Genomic DNA, 13,431 nt, shown 5'->3' with positions numbered 1-13,431 from the left:
TTAATATGACATAAAGACTGATCCATTGCCAAACAGTGGAGTAGATAAAGGAGTACAAGTGGATGTAGCATAATTGAATATGAAAAAGGTTCTTGACAAGCTTTCGAACAAAGCTTATTACATGACGCCAGGTTGGGGTTAAAAGTAACATCAGTATAGGAATAGTTAAAGGACAGGAAACAGTGAAGTAAATGCGTTGCTTTCAAGTTGGCAGACTGTTCCGAGTGGGATGCAAAAGGATTAGTACTGAGTCCTCAGCAATTCAGTTTTTATATAAATGGTTTAGAAATAACTGAAAATAAAAACAAGGGTAGCATATCCAAGTTTGCTCATGGTACAAAACTAGGTGGAAAAATAAGTTGTGAGGAAGACATGAGGAATTTGCAAAAGGATGGAAGCTGGTTAAGCAACTTGGCAAGGAAGTGGCAGATGGAAAAATTTGAGGTTATTCACTTTGGTGAGAAGAATGGAAAGACACAATACTTTCTGTATGATGAGAAGCTAGGGAACGATGGGTTTGTCCAAAAATGCATAAAATAAACATGAAGGCATAACAAGCAAATAGGAAGACTGATTGTATATTGGCTGGTGCAAGTGGTATGGAAGTCTTGCTGAGATTAACGAGACTATATTTTACATGCTTTTTAGTTCTGGTCATTTCAACATAGACTTGGACAGGTACCTGGGTAGGAAAGGCATAGAGGGATATGGGCCAAATGCAAACAAATAGGATTAGCATAGATAGGCATCGCAGTTAGCATGGTTGAGGTGGGTTGAAAGGGTCCATTTCTGTGCTGTACAGTTCTATGATTCACTACATCCTGTGATGAGGGATTTGTCCTATGAAGAAAAACTGAATTAGACTGGCCTAGACTTATGGAAGTTTAGAAGAATTAGATATGATTTCAGTAGGGCATATACAAGATTCGGAGAATGATTGACTGGGTAGATATTGAGAAGCTGTTTCCCGTTAGCTAAACAAACCTGGGAAACATAGTCTCCGGATAAGGGATCAGCTATTTAAGAGAAGAAGTAATTTCTTTAAATCTTTGAAATTTGCTACCTCAAGAGAAGCATGGATTTTATTCCAAGCTGCACTCAAAAGGTTTTTGCATTACTGGAATGGGAAGAATTGAGGATTTAGCAGAGAAGTGAGCGCAGAATTAGGATCAGCCGTGATCTCATTGAATAGCAGAAGAAACTGAAGGGGTGATATGGCCCATTGATGCTTTTATTTCTTGTGTTCTAACAGAAACTGTTGTTTGCTTCATATTCAACCCATCAACCCCTCTCATAACCTTGAAGTACTCTATCAAGTCTTCTCTTAATAAATCTTTTCTGACAGTTGCATTCTCTCACTTTGTTTAATATATTTACAAATCATTTCCTTGTAATTTCTCCAATGCTTCAATAACCGTTTTGTATAATGGATTGTGGAACTTCACTCAAGCATGGTATAACCTAGCTTCTGTACAAATTTACCATTGGCTCTTTTTATTTGCATTTTGCCAATAGAATATGGCATATCTTTCATAATCATCAAACTATCTACCTGAATTTGCAATTTGTTTTTTAAGAGAACCTTTTGAGTATTGCTGAACAATGAGAGGGCTATAGTGTGGTTTTATAGGTTCATGGCTACCAACTAGTAAACAAAATATTGTGGCGACTTACTGGTATCGAACCGGCTCCCGAGATCGCGAACGTCGTCGGAGGCTCCCACCCAAGATGGCACGGGGCCCTCCTCCTTCTCCATCGTTGGGCTAGGAAAGCCTGCGCGCGGGAAGGTCAGGTGACCCGCGTGTGATGTCAGCGCGGGAAGTGTAATGCAGGAAGAGTTTCGGTATTAAAAGGCGCACCGCACCCCTGTCGAGCAATTGACTTCTGACTCCAAGCAACAGACTCCGTGTCTTTATTCTGTAGTAGTGTAGCTAGCCGCTACAATATACTCATTGTTCAGTTACTCTGTATAAATGATAACTTTTACCTGTGTTTAGAGTCGAGGAGGAGGAGAGACTAGTCGGCGCTCGCTACTGTGCAAAGATTGACAGTCTCCTTCAGGAATCTGACTTCGTGATGTTAGTGGTAAATCTGACTCCTCAAACCCACAAACTGATCGGGGAAAGAGAGCTCTGCCTTATGAAGTCCACTGCTACTCTTGTCAATATTTCTCGAGGTAGGAGAGCATGGTGGTTTAGTTTTGTAGAAAACTGCTAGTTTTCTTTAAAAAATTATTTCCATAAATAAATTATTTTCTTATTTACTGATTGCATGAGCTCATTTTAAGATTAATTTCTACTCTCACACAAAGTCATTAAAAACTACCACTCTTATGGGATTCCGACATCCGGCTGCAGCTCCTTACTGACCGTTAAGGAGCTAGAGCTGGATGAACTCTGGATCATTCAGGAAACTGAAGGGATGATAGATGGGAGTTACAGGGAGGCAGTCACATCTAGGTTCCAGGATGCAGGTAGCTGGGTGGCCGTCAGGAGAGGGGAAGGGGATAGGCAGTCAGTGCAGGGTACCCCTGTTGCTGTTCCCCTCAATAACAAGTATATCATTTTGGATAGTGTTGGTGGGGAATGACCTACCAGAGGAAAGCCACAGCGGCCAGGGCTCTGGCACTGAGTGTGGCTCAGAAGGGAAGTGGGGAGGAAGAGGAGTGCAGTAGTGATAGGGGATTCATTGGTTAGGGGAACAGATAGGAGATTCTGTGGTTGAGAACAAGACTCCCGGATGGTATGTTGCTTCCCAGGTGCCAGGGTCAGGTGTCTCGGACTGAGTCCACAGCATTCTTAAGGGGGAGGGTGAGCAGCTGGAAGTTGTGGTCCACATCGGTACCACATAGGTAGGAAGGGTGATGAGGTCCTGCAAAGTGAGTTCAGGGAGTTGCGTGTTAAGTTAAAAGACAGGACCTCCAGGGTGGTGATCTCAGGGTTTCTACCCATGCCACGTGCTAGTGAGGCAAGAAATAAGAAGATAGTGCAGTTTAACACATGGCTAATGAGATGGTACAGGAGGGAGGGCTTCAGATTTTTTGGATCATTGGGCTCTCTTCCAGGATAAGTGGGACCTGTACAAATGGGACGGTTTGCACCTGAACTGGAGGGGGACCAATATCCTTGCAGGAAGGTTTGCTAGTGCTGCTCAGGGGAGGTTAAACTTGAGATGGAGGGGGTGGGAACTAAGTGGAGAAGCTGTTGGGAAAGAAGATGTTAAACCTACAAGCAAAGTCAGAGATCAACTGGTTGATGAGCATGGTGGGACTAATGTTCTGAGATGCGCCTATTTCAATGCAAGGAGTAAGGCAGATGAACTTAGAGCATGGATCATGGCAGGACTTAAAGCATGGCAGGACTGGCAGCTCAGTGTTCCAGGGTTCCGATTTTAGACATGATAGAGAGGGAAGTATTAAAGGGGGAGGGGTGGCATTACTCATCAGGGAAAATGTCATGGCAGTGCTCAGAGAAGACATACTGGAGGGCTCGTCTACTGAGGCAATATGGATGGAACTGAGAATAAGAAAGGGATGACCATGTTAATGGGACTATATTATGGACCTCCCAATAGTCAGTAGGATTTAAGGAACTAATTTGTAGAGATAGCAGACAGTTGCAAGAAAAATAAGGTGATGATAGTAGGTGATTTTAACTTCCCACATATTGACTGAGACTCCCATACTGTAAAGGGATTGGATGGAATAGAGTTTGTCAAATGTGTTCAGGAAAGTTTCCTTAATCAATATGTAGAGGTCCTAACTAGAGAGAGTGCGATACCGGATCTCCTCTTAGAGAACGAGACAGGGCAGGTGACAGAAGTGTGTGTAGGGGAACACTTTGGATCTAGTGATCATAATTCCATTAGTTTCAAGACAATATTGGAGAAGATTAGGACTGGTCCTCAGGCTGAGATTCTAAATTGGAATAAGGCCAATTTTGACGGCACCAGAAGGGATCTGGCAGGCGTGGATTGGGATAGGTTGTTTTCTGCCAGAGATGCTTGGTAAGTGGAAGGCTTTCAAAAGTTATATATTGAGAGTACAGAGTCTGTATGTTCTTGTTAGAATAAAAGGCAAGGCTAACAGGTTTAGGGAACCTTGGTTATCGAGGGATATTGAGGCCCTGTAAAGAGAAAGGAGGTGCATATCAGGTATAGGCAGTTAGGATCAAATGAGATGTTTGAGAAGTATAAGAAATGCAAGAGAACATCTAAGAGAGAAATCAGGGAGGCAAAAAGTGGACATGAGGTTGCTCTGGCAGACAAGGTGAAAGAGAAAGCCAAGGGTTTCTATAGCTATAGTTTCTAGAGCAAAAAGGTAGCAAAGGATAAAATTGGTCCTCTTGAAGATCAGCGTGGTCATCTATGCATGGAGCTGAAAGAGATGGGGGAGATCTTAAATGAAATTTTTGCATCTGTATTTACAATGGAGACGGAAATGGAGACCATAGAACTGAGGCAAAAGAGTAGTGAGGTCATGGACCGTATCTGCATTATGGAAGGGGAGGTGCTGGCTGTCTTGAGGTGACTAAAGGTGGATAAATCCCCTGGGCCTGACAAGGTGTCTCCTTGGACCTTGTGGGAGGCTAGTGTAGAAATTGCAGGGGCCCTGGCAGAAATATTTAATATGTCCTTAGCCACAGGTGAAGTGCCGGAGGACTGGAGGATAGCTAATGTTGTTCTGTTGTTCAGTAAAGGATCTAAGAATTAGCTGGGAAATTATAGGCCGGTGAGCCTGACATCAGTTGTGGGTAAATTATTGGAAGGTATTCTAAGGGACAGGATATATAAGTATTTGGATAGACAGGGCCTGATTAGGGATAGTCAACATGGCTTGGTGCATGGTAGGTCATGTTTTTTTGAGTTTTTTGAGGAGGTTACTAAGAAGGTTGATGAGGGAAAGGCAATGGACGTTGTCTGCATGGACTTTAGTAAGGCCTTTGACAAAGGCCCGCATGGGAGGCTGCTCCAGAAGGTTAAGTCACTTGGCATTCAGGATGAAGTGGTCAATTGGATTCAACATTGGCTTAGGGGGAGAAGCCAGAGAGTGGTAGTAGATGGTCGTCTCTCTGACTGGAGGCCTGTGACTAGTGGTGTGCTGCAGGGATCAGTGCTGGGTCGGTTGTTCTTTAACATCTATATTAATGATTAAGATAATGTGGTAAACTGGATCAGCAAATTTGCAGAAGATACTAAGATTGGGGGCATAGTGGACAGCAAGGAAGGCTATCAAAGCTTGCAGTGTGATCTTGACCAGCCAGGAAAATGGGCTGAAAAATGGCTGATGGAACTTAATGAGGACAAGTGTGAGGTATTGCACTTTGGGAGGACAAACTAGGGCAGGACTTACACGGTGAATGGTAGGGCTCTGAGGTGTACGGTAGAACAGAGGGACTTGGGAATACAGGTCCATAGTTCCTTGAAGGTGGCGTCACAGGTAGATAGGGTTTTAAAGAGAGCTTTTGGCACATTGGTCTTCATAAATCAGGGCATTGAATACAGGAGTTGGGATGTTACGTTGAAGTTGTTCAAAATGTTGGTGAGGCCGAATTTAGAGTATTGTGTGCAGTTCTGGTCACCTACCTACAGGAAAGATATCGATAAGCTTGAAAGAGTGCAGAGAAAATTTACACGGATGTTGCTGGGACGTGAGGACCTGAGTTATAGGGAAAGGTTGAATAGGTAAGGACTTTATTCCCTGGAGTGCAGGAGAATTGAGGTGCAATCTTATCAAGGTATACAAAATTATGAGGGGTATAGATATGGTGAATGCATGCAGACTTTTTCCCCCTAAGGTTGGATGAGACTAGAACTAGAGGACATGGGTTTAGGGTGAAAGGTGAAATATATTAGAGGAATCTGAGGGGAAACTTCTTCACTCAGAGGGTGGTGGGAGTGTGGAACGAGCTGCCTGCACAAGTGGTAGATGTGGGTTCAATTGTAACATCTAAGAGAAGTTTGGATAGGTACATGGATGGGAGGGGTCTAGAGGGATGTGGTCCAGGTGCAGGGAGATGGGACTGGGCAGGAGATCAGGGCAACATGGACTAGATGAGTCGAAGGGCCTGTTTCTGTGCTGTAGTACTCTATGACTCTAGGGCTCTATCTCCATTCCAGAAACAGATGGTTGCAGAGTTTTAGGTATGGAATTTTTTTGGCTACAGCTGAAGACACAAGTTTCAGCCTTCCTCATGTTTAACTGGAGGAAATTGACTCATCAGGATTAGCTATAGGATAGCCAGGGGTAGCAAACAACACCAAAAAATATGGAGGGATTGGGAGATGGTGGAGAAATAAAGCAGGATATCATCAGTGGAACCTGATGTCTAAGGGTGATATCATCTAAGAGCAATGTACTATTGAGGAAGAGGATGAGACAAGGGCTAAATCATTAAGGGCAGTAAAGGTAGCTCTGGGACCCAGAGGTGAGTCAACCATAATGTTGTTAATACACCCCTGGAATTCAGCTCTTTGGTCCATTTTACACCAGGGCTCTGAGCTGGAGGTGAGTGGTCCTGGTGAAACCCCAATGGGACATCGTTGAGCAAGTATTGGTGGGTGAGTCCCACCTGATAGTATTGCTGACAACACCTTCCATTACTTTGCTGGATTGGATTTGTCCTGCTTTTTGTTAACAGGACACACCTGGAGAATATTCCACATTGCTGCATGGGTGCTGATGTTGTAACTCTACTGGAACAGTTTGGTGAGAATTACAGCTAATTCTGAAGCACAAGCCTTCTGGCAATCGAGATGTTGTCTGATCCCACAATCTTTGCTGTATCCAGTGCTCTCAACTGTTCATTGATGTCACCTGGAGTAACTCTCTTCAGCTGAAAATCAAAAAAACTGCAGAAGCTTAAAATCCGAAATAAAAAACAGAAAATGCTAGAAATACTCAGCAGGTCAGTTAGCATCTGTGGAATGAGAAACAGTTAACACTTTAGGTATGGGACCCTGCAATATAACTACGAAAGAGAGAAAGACAAGTTAGTTTTTGGCAGGAAAGAAGGCGGAGAGGAGGGGTGAGTAGAACAAAGGGAATATCTCTTGATGGGTGAGACTAAATGGATTAATGATAACTGTCCCTAATAATCATCCATCACGATTCACAACAAGATGTGACAGGATGCGGAGCTTGGACCTGATTGATTTAACTGTAAAATAACTTACACTGCAGTATGCTCTGTTTGCTTTTTAGAGCACCAGTAATCATTGGCTGCAGTTGCACTGGGCTCGCACACCATCATTTTTAGGTATGGCTGGTGTTGCAGCTGCCATGCCCTTCTGTACTCCTCACCAAACCAGGTTTGGCAGTAATCTTAGAGGATGGGTATGTTAGGCTACATGGTTACAGATTGTGGTGGTGTACACATCCACTGCTCATGGCCCTCAGTGCTCATGGATCGCCAGTTTTGAGCTGCCAGACTGTTTACAGTTTATTTCATTTAACACAATAGTATGCCAATACAACATCCTGTAGCATGTCCTCGGTATAAAGAAGGGACTTCGTCTCCACAAGGCTTGTGTGGTGGTCTCTATCAATGTTTTGGGTACTTGCATCTCCCTTGGGTAGATTGTTGAGGACATCTCCCATGTGGATTCACTTACAGCTGGCTGCAGAACCAGTCTGTCAGCTTTATCCTTTGGGGTTCAGCCAGTGGCGATGCCAATCCTGGTGATGGACATTGAAATTCCTGACCCAGGGTACATTCTATGCCCTTGCTATTTTCAGTGCCTCTTCTAAATGTGATTCAGTACAGAGGACAATTGAGCTGAGGGAGGACGGTAGGTGGTAATTAGGGGAAGGTTGCCCTGCCCATGTTTGACCTGCTGCCATGAGTCTTGGGGTGTGGAGTCAAAGTTGAGGACTCCTGGGACTAAGTGATATACAGTAGGAAGATAATACAGCATTTTGTATGGCATGTGTATCCTGTCACTGCATCCAAAATGATAATGAGTTCATTTCAATTTGGGATTTGACCATAAATATTGTTTTTCAGATGAAAAGTTAAACCACTCTGCTTTTTCAGGTGGATAATAAAAAGATATAATAATACTAATCCCAGAGAAGCTGGGCAGATACTTAAACCAGGCATATAACTTGGCACTGCTGATCTATAAAATTTTGAAGATTGGACTTCCTTCAAAATTTTGAGATTATGGACGTATGCCATAGACATTTAATTATATATTATCATGTTTCTCTGGTTTGTACTTATTTCAATAAAGTTAATGTTTCACTTTTAGAATTGTAGCAAGTAAATCTTGGGATAAATTCCAATAGTACAACTGGTATTAAAAGATACACAACTGCTGCTTTGTTGACAAAGTTTTAACATAGTTACAATTGATTTTCCTCATTCAGTAGGCTAATAGAGACTTCTGTTGATGTTCCAAGGTGCAGTGATTGATCAGGATGCATTGGTACAAGCACTTCAGAAGGGATATATTCGGGCAGCTGCTTTGGATGTTACTGATCCGGAGCCACTTCCGAGGTAGTATGTTGTTTCTTCCACTATTCAAAGTATCAGAAATGTTCAACTGAAAAGCAGTTGATAACCTAACAACAGGGACACAACTGATATCACAGTTGTCTTGTGTTTTTCTTTCAAAATAAGGGATCATCCTTTGCTGCACTTACCAAACATCACTCTGACTCCCCATATTGGAACTGCCACCGACCAGACGAATATTAACATGCTGGAGAGAATGATTGAAAATGCTTTGGCTGCTACTCGCGGGCTTCCTGTTCCTGATGAAGTACTGCCATCATAACGGACACAAGCAAGAGAGATATTGATCATCTCAACAATAGTTTATACAAAATAAAATTGACCACTTTTATTATAGAAATTTGCACCACAGAGGAGACCATTTGGTCCATTGAAAACACATTAGACTTAAAATATGTAGGTTGTTCTTAACCTTGACCCGCTACACTTGATCCAGATCATTGATTTACACACAGGTAAAGAATCTACCACTGAGCCATGACATATAACCTTAAAAACAAGAGAACTCTAGTTGGCCATAACCCTTTACTTTCTGCCAGTGAACCAATTTTGGATCCAACATGTCACTTATCCTTGAATCCCATTGGCTTTTACTTTTCTGATCAGTGTGAAGTATGGAACTGTCAAACACCTCGCTAAGACCCACGGAGACTACATCAAATGTACTGTTCTCATTAACCCTTCTTTGTTTCAAGAACTTCAATCAGGTTAATACATTAATAGAAATTTATTCCCGTTTAGTATCCTTGTCATCTCCTATAAGGAGATTTTAATGGAGTGAATTTTGGAGAAAGGTTACAGTGATACCACTGTATGGGATGTTTAGTGCTAATTATCCAATTACTGGGAATAAATCCCTAGACAGATTGCCTCCCACTACCCCCCTGCCACCCCATCTCTTATTAAATCCATTGCTGATTATTCTTTATTGACCAAGTGCCTTTCTAAATGATGATTCTAATCATATCACAGGACTTTTTCACATAATTTTCACACCACTGAAGTTAGCCTCACTAGTTTATCCCTAATTTACCTATATCTTTCCTTTTTTAAACAACAATACCGCATTAGCCGTCTTCTGTAACACTCCTACAACCTGTAACTAAAGAGCATTGGAAAATTATGGTCAGAGCCTCTGCTATTTCCTGTAAGAGTCCAGGAAATATCTATCCAAGTTTGACATGTATCATTTTTAAAGATCTATTTCTAAAGGCCAATTAATATTCATTTTTCTTTGTTTATCAAATCTAATATCTCATATTTTCTTCCTTAATGTCAATATCTATAAGGTACCACTTCTGTGAAGACAGTGGCTAAATATTCATTTAGATCCCTATTTGCATCTTCCTGCTTTACACTGTGGTTACCTGTTTGCTCCCAAGTAGGCACACTTAGTAATCCCTTTCACCTTTATGAACTCCTAAGTTATCTTGTGGTTTTCCTTGATTTGATTTGCCAGTATGTTTTTCTCATGCAATGCCTTTGACGCCTTAACTTCCTTTTCAATTTCATCCTTAGACTTAATATACTGCTCCAGACTTGCTGTTCTTTTGAGCTCTTGATATTTATCATCAGCGTCAGTTTTTTCTTATTCTACCCTGCATGCTCCTTGATATCAAAAAGGTCTAGAGTTGGAAGTTTTCCATTTTTTTTTACAGAAATTGAGAACACATTTGGTGTGAACCCTCACTATCTCTTTTTTGAATGCCTCCCACTGTGATATAGACTTACCTGCAAGTAGCTGTTTTCGGCCAACACATATTATCTCTGCTTAGAACAATTAGCTTAATTCTGGATCTATCTTGACCTGTTCCATAAAAACATTAAATCTGACTGAATTATCACTACCTTCAAAATGCTCTCACACAGCTGCCCCTACCACCTGTCCACATTCACATCTATAACCAAGTCAGAACGACTCATTATTTTGAAAACCAAACAAAAACTGCAGTTGACTGAAATTTGATGAAGGGTCTCAGGCCCGAAACATTAACTCTGTTTCTCTTTACACAGATGCTGCCTAAGCTGCTGAGTGTTTTCAATATTTTCTGTTTCCACTTACTATATTTTTGGGTTTTCTAAATACAGATTAAAAATACTTAATTGAAAACATTAAGAAGTTTGCTTCCTTTGTCTTTTATGGCATTTCTGTATGTTATGATAAATGAAATGCACTGTTACAGATATGGGGCAGTAATAGTAGAATAAATCTTTATTTCCTCTCTTGTCTGTTTTGAGAATTCCCTCTTCCCTCTTTCTGCATAAGTGTGCAGCTACCCTTCTGAGCAAGCAAAAATTCCCTGTGCAGAGATGCTGAGAGAAGCAAATCAAACTCAATGAGAAAATGCTGCATCATTAGCAGACTACTGGTAATTGGTTTATTATTATCACATGTACCAAGATACAGTGAAAAACTTTTGTTTGAGTGCCATCCTGACAGATCATGCCATACATAAGTACATTGAGGTAGAAAAAAGAAAAACAGAATGCAGAATGTAGTGTAGTAGCTGCAGAGAAAATGCAGTGCAGAAAATGTTGAAATAACTTGTAAGAACCACAACGAGGTAGATTGGGAGATCGAGAGTTCATCTTTAATGTATGAGAGATCCGTTCAAGAGTCTGATAACAGTGAGATAGAAACTGTCCTTGAGTCTGGTGGTACCTGTTCTCAAGCTTTTGTATCTTCTGCCTGACAGACTACTACTTCAACTCAGTGCTGGGGGATGTTGGCCTGAGAGAGGGCACTCTGTTGGTTTACTTGTGCATTCAGTGGATTTTGTGGAGATAGCATTGGTGATGCCTTCAGGTGCCTACTGTTAGTAAATCAGATGTCCAAAGCATTTGCAGAGACCAAATAAAGTGGTGACTTAGAACTAGAAATTACTATGATGGAAATGTGGCATAGGTAAGGTACATTTGGATGCAGAATATTCCTAGTTGCAAAATATTTGGCAGGAATATATGGGAATAAAGCAAGGAGGTGGTGTGTTGTTCATCAAGGTTCAGTTTCTACAACAGGGTTTTTCAGGGAGTGGTGTTGCTCTTCATGGATCTATAGTAAAAGCACACCTATTTTGTAGTAACCTTTGTGTGTCCCTTAAAAGAACCAGTAGTTGACAAAATAGAGAGTAGGCTGCTATGACTGGGGTTCTGAACCAAACTAATAAAACAGATTGCTAGAAATACCCAGCAGGTCAGGCAACATGGAGCGAGAAACAGATTTATCTTTCAGTCAATGTCCTTTCTATGCTTCTGATCTAAATTTCCAGGCTTGCTCCTGAAACAGGTGTCAGTCTTCTTATTTGCATAATCTGATTTTCTGATAACCTGCAAATTATTTTTTAAAAATGTTTTATGCATATACATTTTTAATATAGATTGATCCACTTTTTAAATATGATGGGCTTTAATTGTAGATTTCCTGATCTCCTCAGTAATCCTGACAATTACCTTAAATCTTTATCTCCTACTTACTGATTTCTCTGCTAAAGCAAGTAAGTCTTCCATATACATTATCTAGCTGTCTTTTTTTTTGTAAGTCAGGGAAGTTTGAACATACATGTCCAGTGGCATGCAAAGGTTTGGGCACCCCTGGTCAAAATTTCTGTTATTGTGAATAGCTAAGCAAGTAAAAGATGACCTGATTTCCAAAAGGCATGAAGTTAAAGATGACACATTTCTGTAATATTTTAAGCAAGATTACATTTTTATTTCCATCTTTTACAGTTTCATAATAACAAAAAAGGAAAAGGGCCTGAAGCAAAAGCTTGGGCACCCTGCATGGTTAATACTTAGTAACACCCCCTTTGGCAAGTATCACAGCTTGTAAATGCTTCCTGTAGCCAGCTAAGAGTCTTTCAATTCTTGTTTGGGGGATTTTCGCCCATCCTTCCTTGCAAAAGGCTTTGAGTTCTGTGAGATTCCTGCATGCACTGCTCTTTTGAGGTCTATCCACTGATTTTCAATGATGTTTAGGTCGGGGGACTGTGAGGGCCATGGCAAAACCTTCAGCTTGTGCCTCTTGAGGTAATCCATTGTGGATTTTGAGGTGTGTTTAGGATCGTTATCCTGTTGTAGAAGCCATCCTCTTTTCATCTTCAGCTTTTTTTTTTGCAGAGGGTGTGATGTTTGCTTCCAGAATTTGCTGGTATTTAATTGAATTCATTCTTCCCTCTACCAGTGAAATGTTTCCCGTGCCACTGGCTGCAACACAAGCCCAAAGCATGATCGATCCACCCCTGTGCTTAACAGTTGGAGAGGTGTTCTTTTCATGAAATTCTGCACCCTTTTTTCTCCATACATACCTTTGCTCATTGCAGCCAAAAAGTTCTATTTTAACTTCTTCAGTCCACAGGACTTATTTCCAAAATGCATCAGGTTTGTTTAGATGTTCCTTTGCAAACTTCTGATGCTGAATTTTGTGGTGAGGACGGAGGAAAGTTTGGAGAAAAAAGGGTGAAGAATTTCATGAAAAGAACACCTCTCCAACTGTTAAGCACGGGGGTGGATCAATCATGCTTTGGGCTTGTGTTGAAGCCAGTGGCACAGGAAACATTTCACTGGTAGAGGGAAGAATGAATTCAATTAAATACCAGTAAATTCTGGAAGCGAACATCACACCATCTGTTAAAAAAACAAAAAAAAGCTGAAGATGAAAAGAGGATGGCTTCTACAACAGGATAATGATCCTAAACACACCTCAAAATCCACAATGCACTACCTCAAGGAGCACAAGCTGAAAGTTTTGCCATGGCCCTCACAGTCTCCCGACCTAAACATCATTGAAAATCTGTGGATAGACCTCAAAAGAGCAGTGCATGCAAGATGGCCCAAGAATCTCACAGAATGAGAAGACTTTTGCAAGGAAGAATGGATGAAAATCCCCCAAACAAGAATTGAAAGACTCTTAGCTGGC

The 13,431-nt window shown here is 41.3% G+C and overlaps 1 protein-coding gene across 4 annotated transcripts in view; it reads left to right on the top strand.

The window, feature by feature from the left end:
• Positions 1-10,629, top strand: part of zgc:136493 (uncharacterized protein LOC692276 homolog) — a 28,790-nt gene extending 18,161 nt beyond the window's left edge. For all 4 annotated transcript variants that reach the window (XM_052016915.1, XM_052016918.1, XM_052016916.1 and 1 more), the window contains 3 exons: positions 1,998-2,176; positions 8,402-8,498; positions 8,622-10,629. In XM_052016915.1, the coding sequence (XP_051872875.1) occupies positions 1,998-2,176; positions 8,402-8,498; positions 8,622-8,778 (433 nt within the window). In that variant the 3' untranslated portion in view covers positions 8,779-10,629. The remainder of the gene's footprint in view (positions 1-1,997; positions 2,177-8,401; positions 8,499-8,621) is intronic.
• Positions 10,630-13,431: the final 2,802 nt, after the last annotated feature.

Source organism: Pristis pectinata, chromosome 5 (genome assembly GCF_009764475.1).
Source record: "Pristis pectinata isolate sPriPec2 chromosome 5, sPriPec2.1.pri, whole genome shotgun sequence".
NCBI lineage: Eukaryota > Metazoa > Chordata > Chondrichthyes > Rhinopristiformes > Pristidae > Pristis > Pristis pectinata.
Note: the sequence above shows the minus strand (reverse complement) of the source record. Positions and strands in the feature narration are given on the sequence as shown.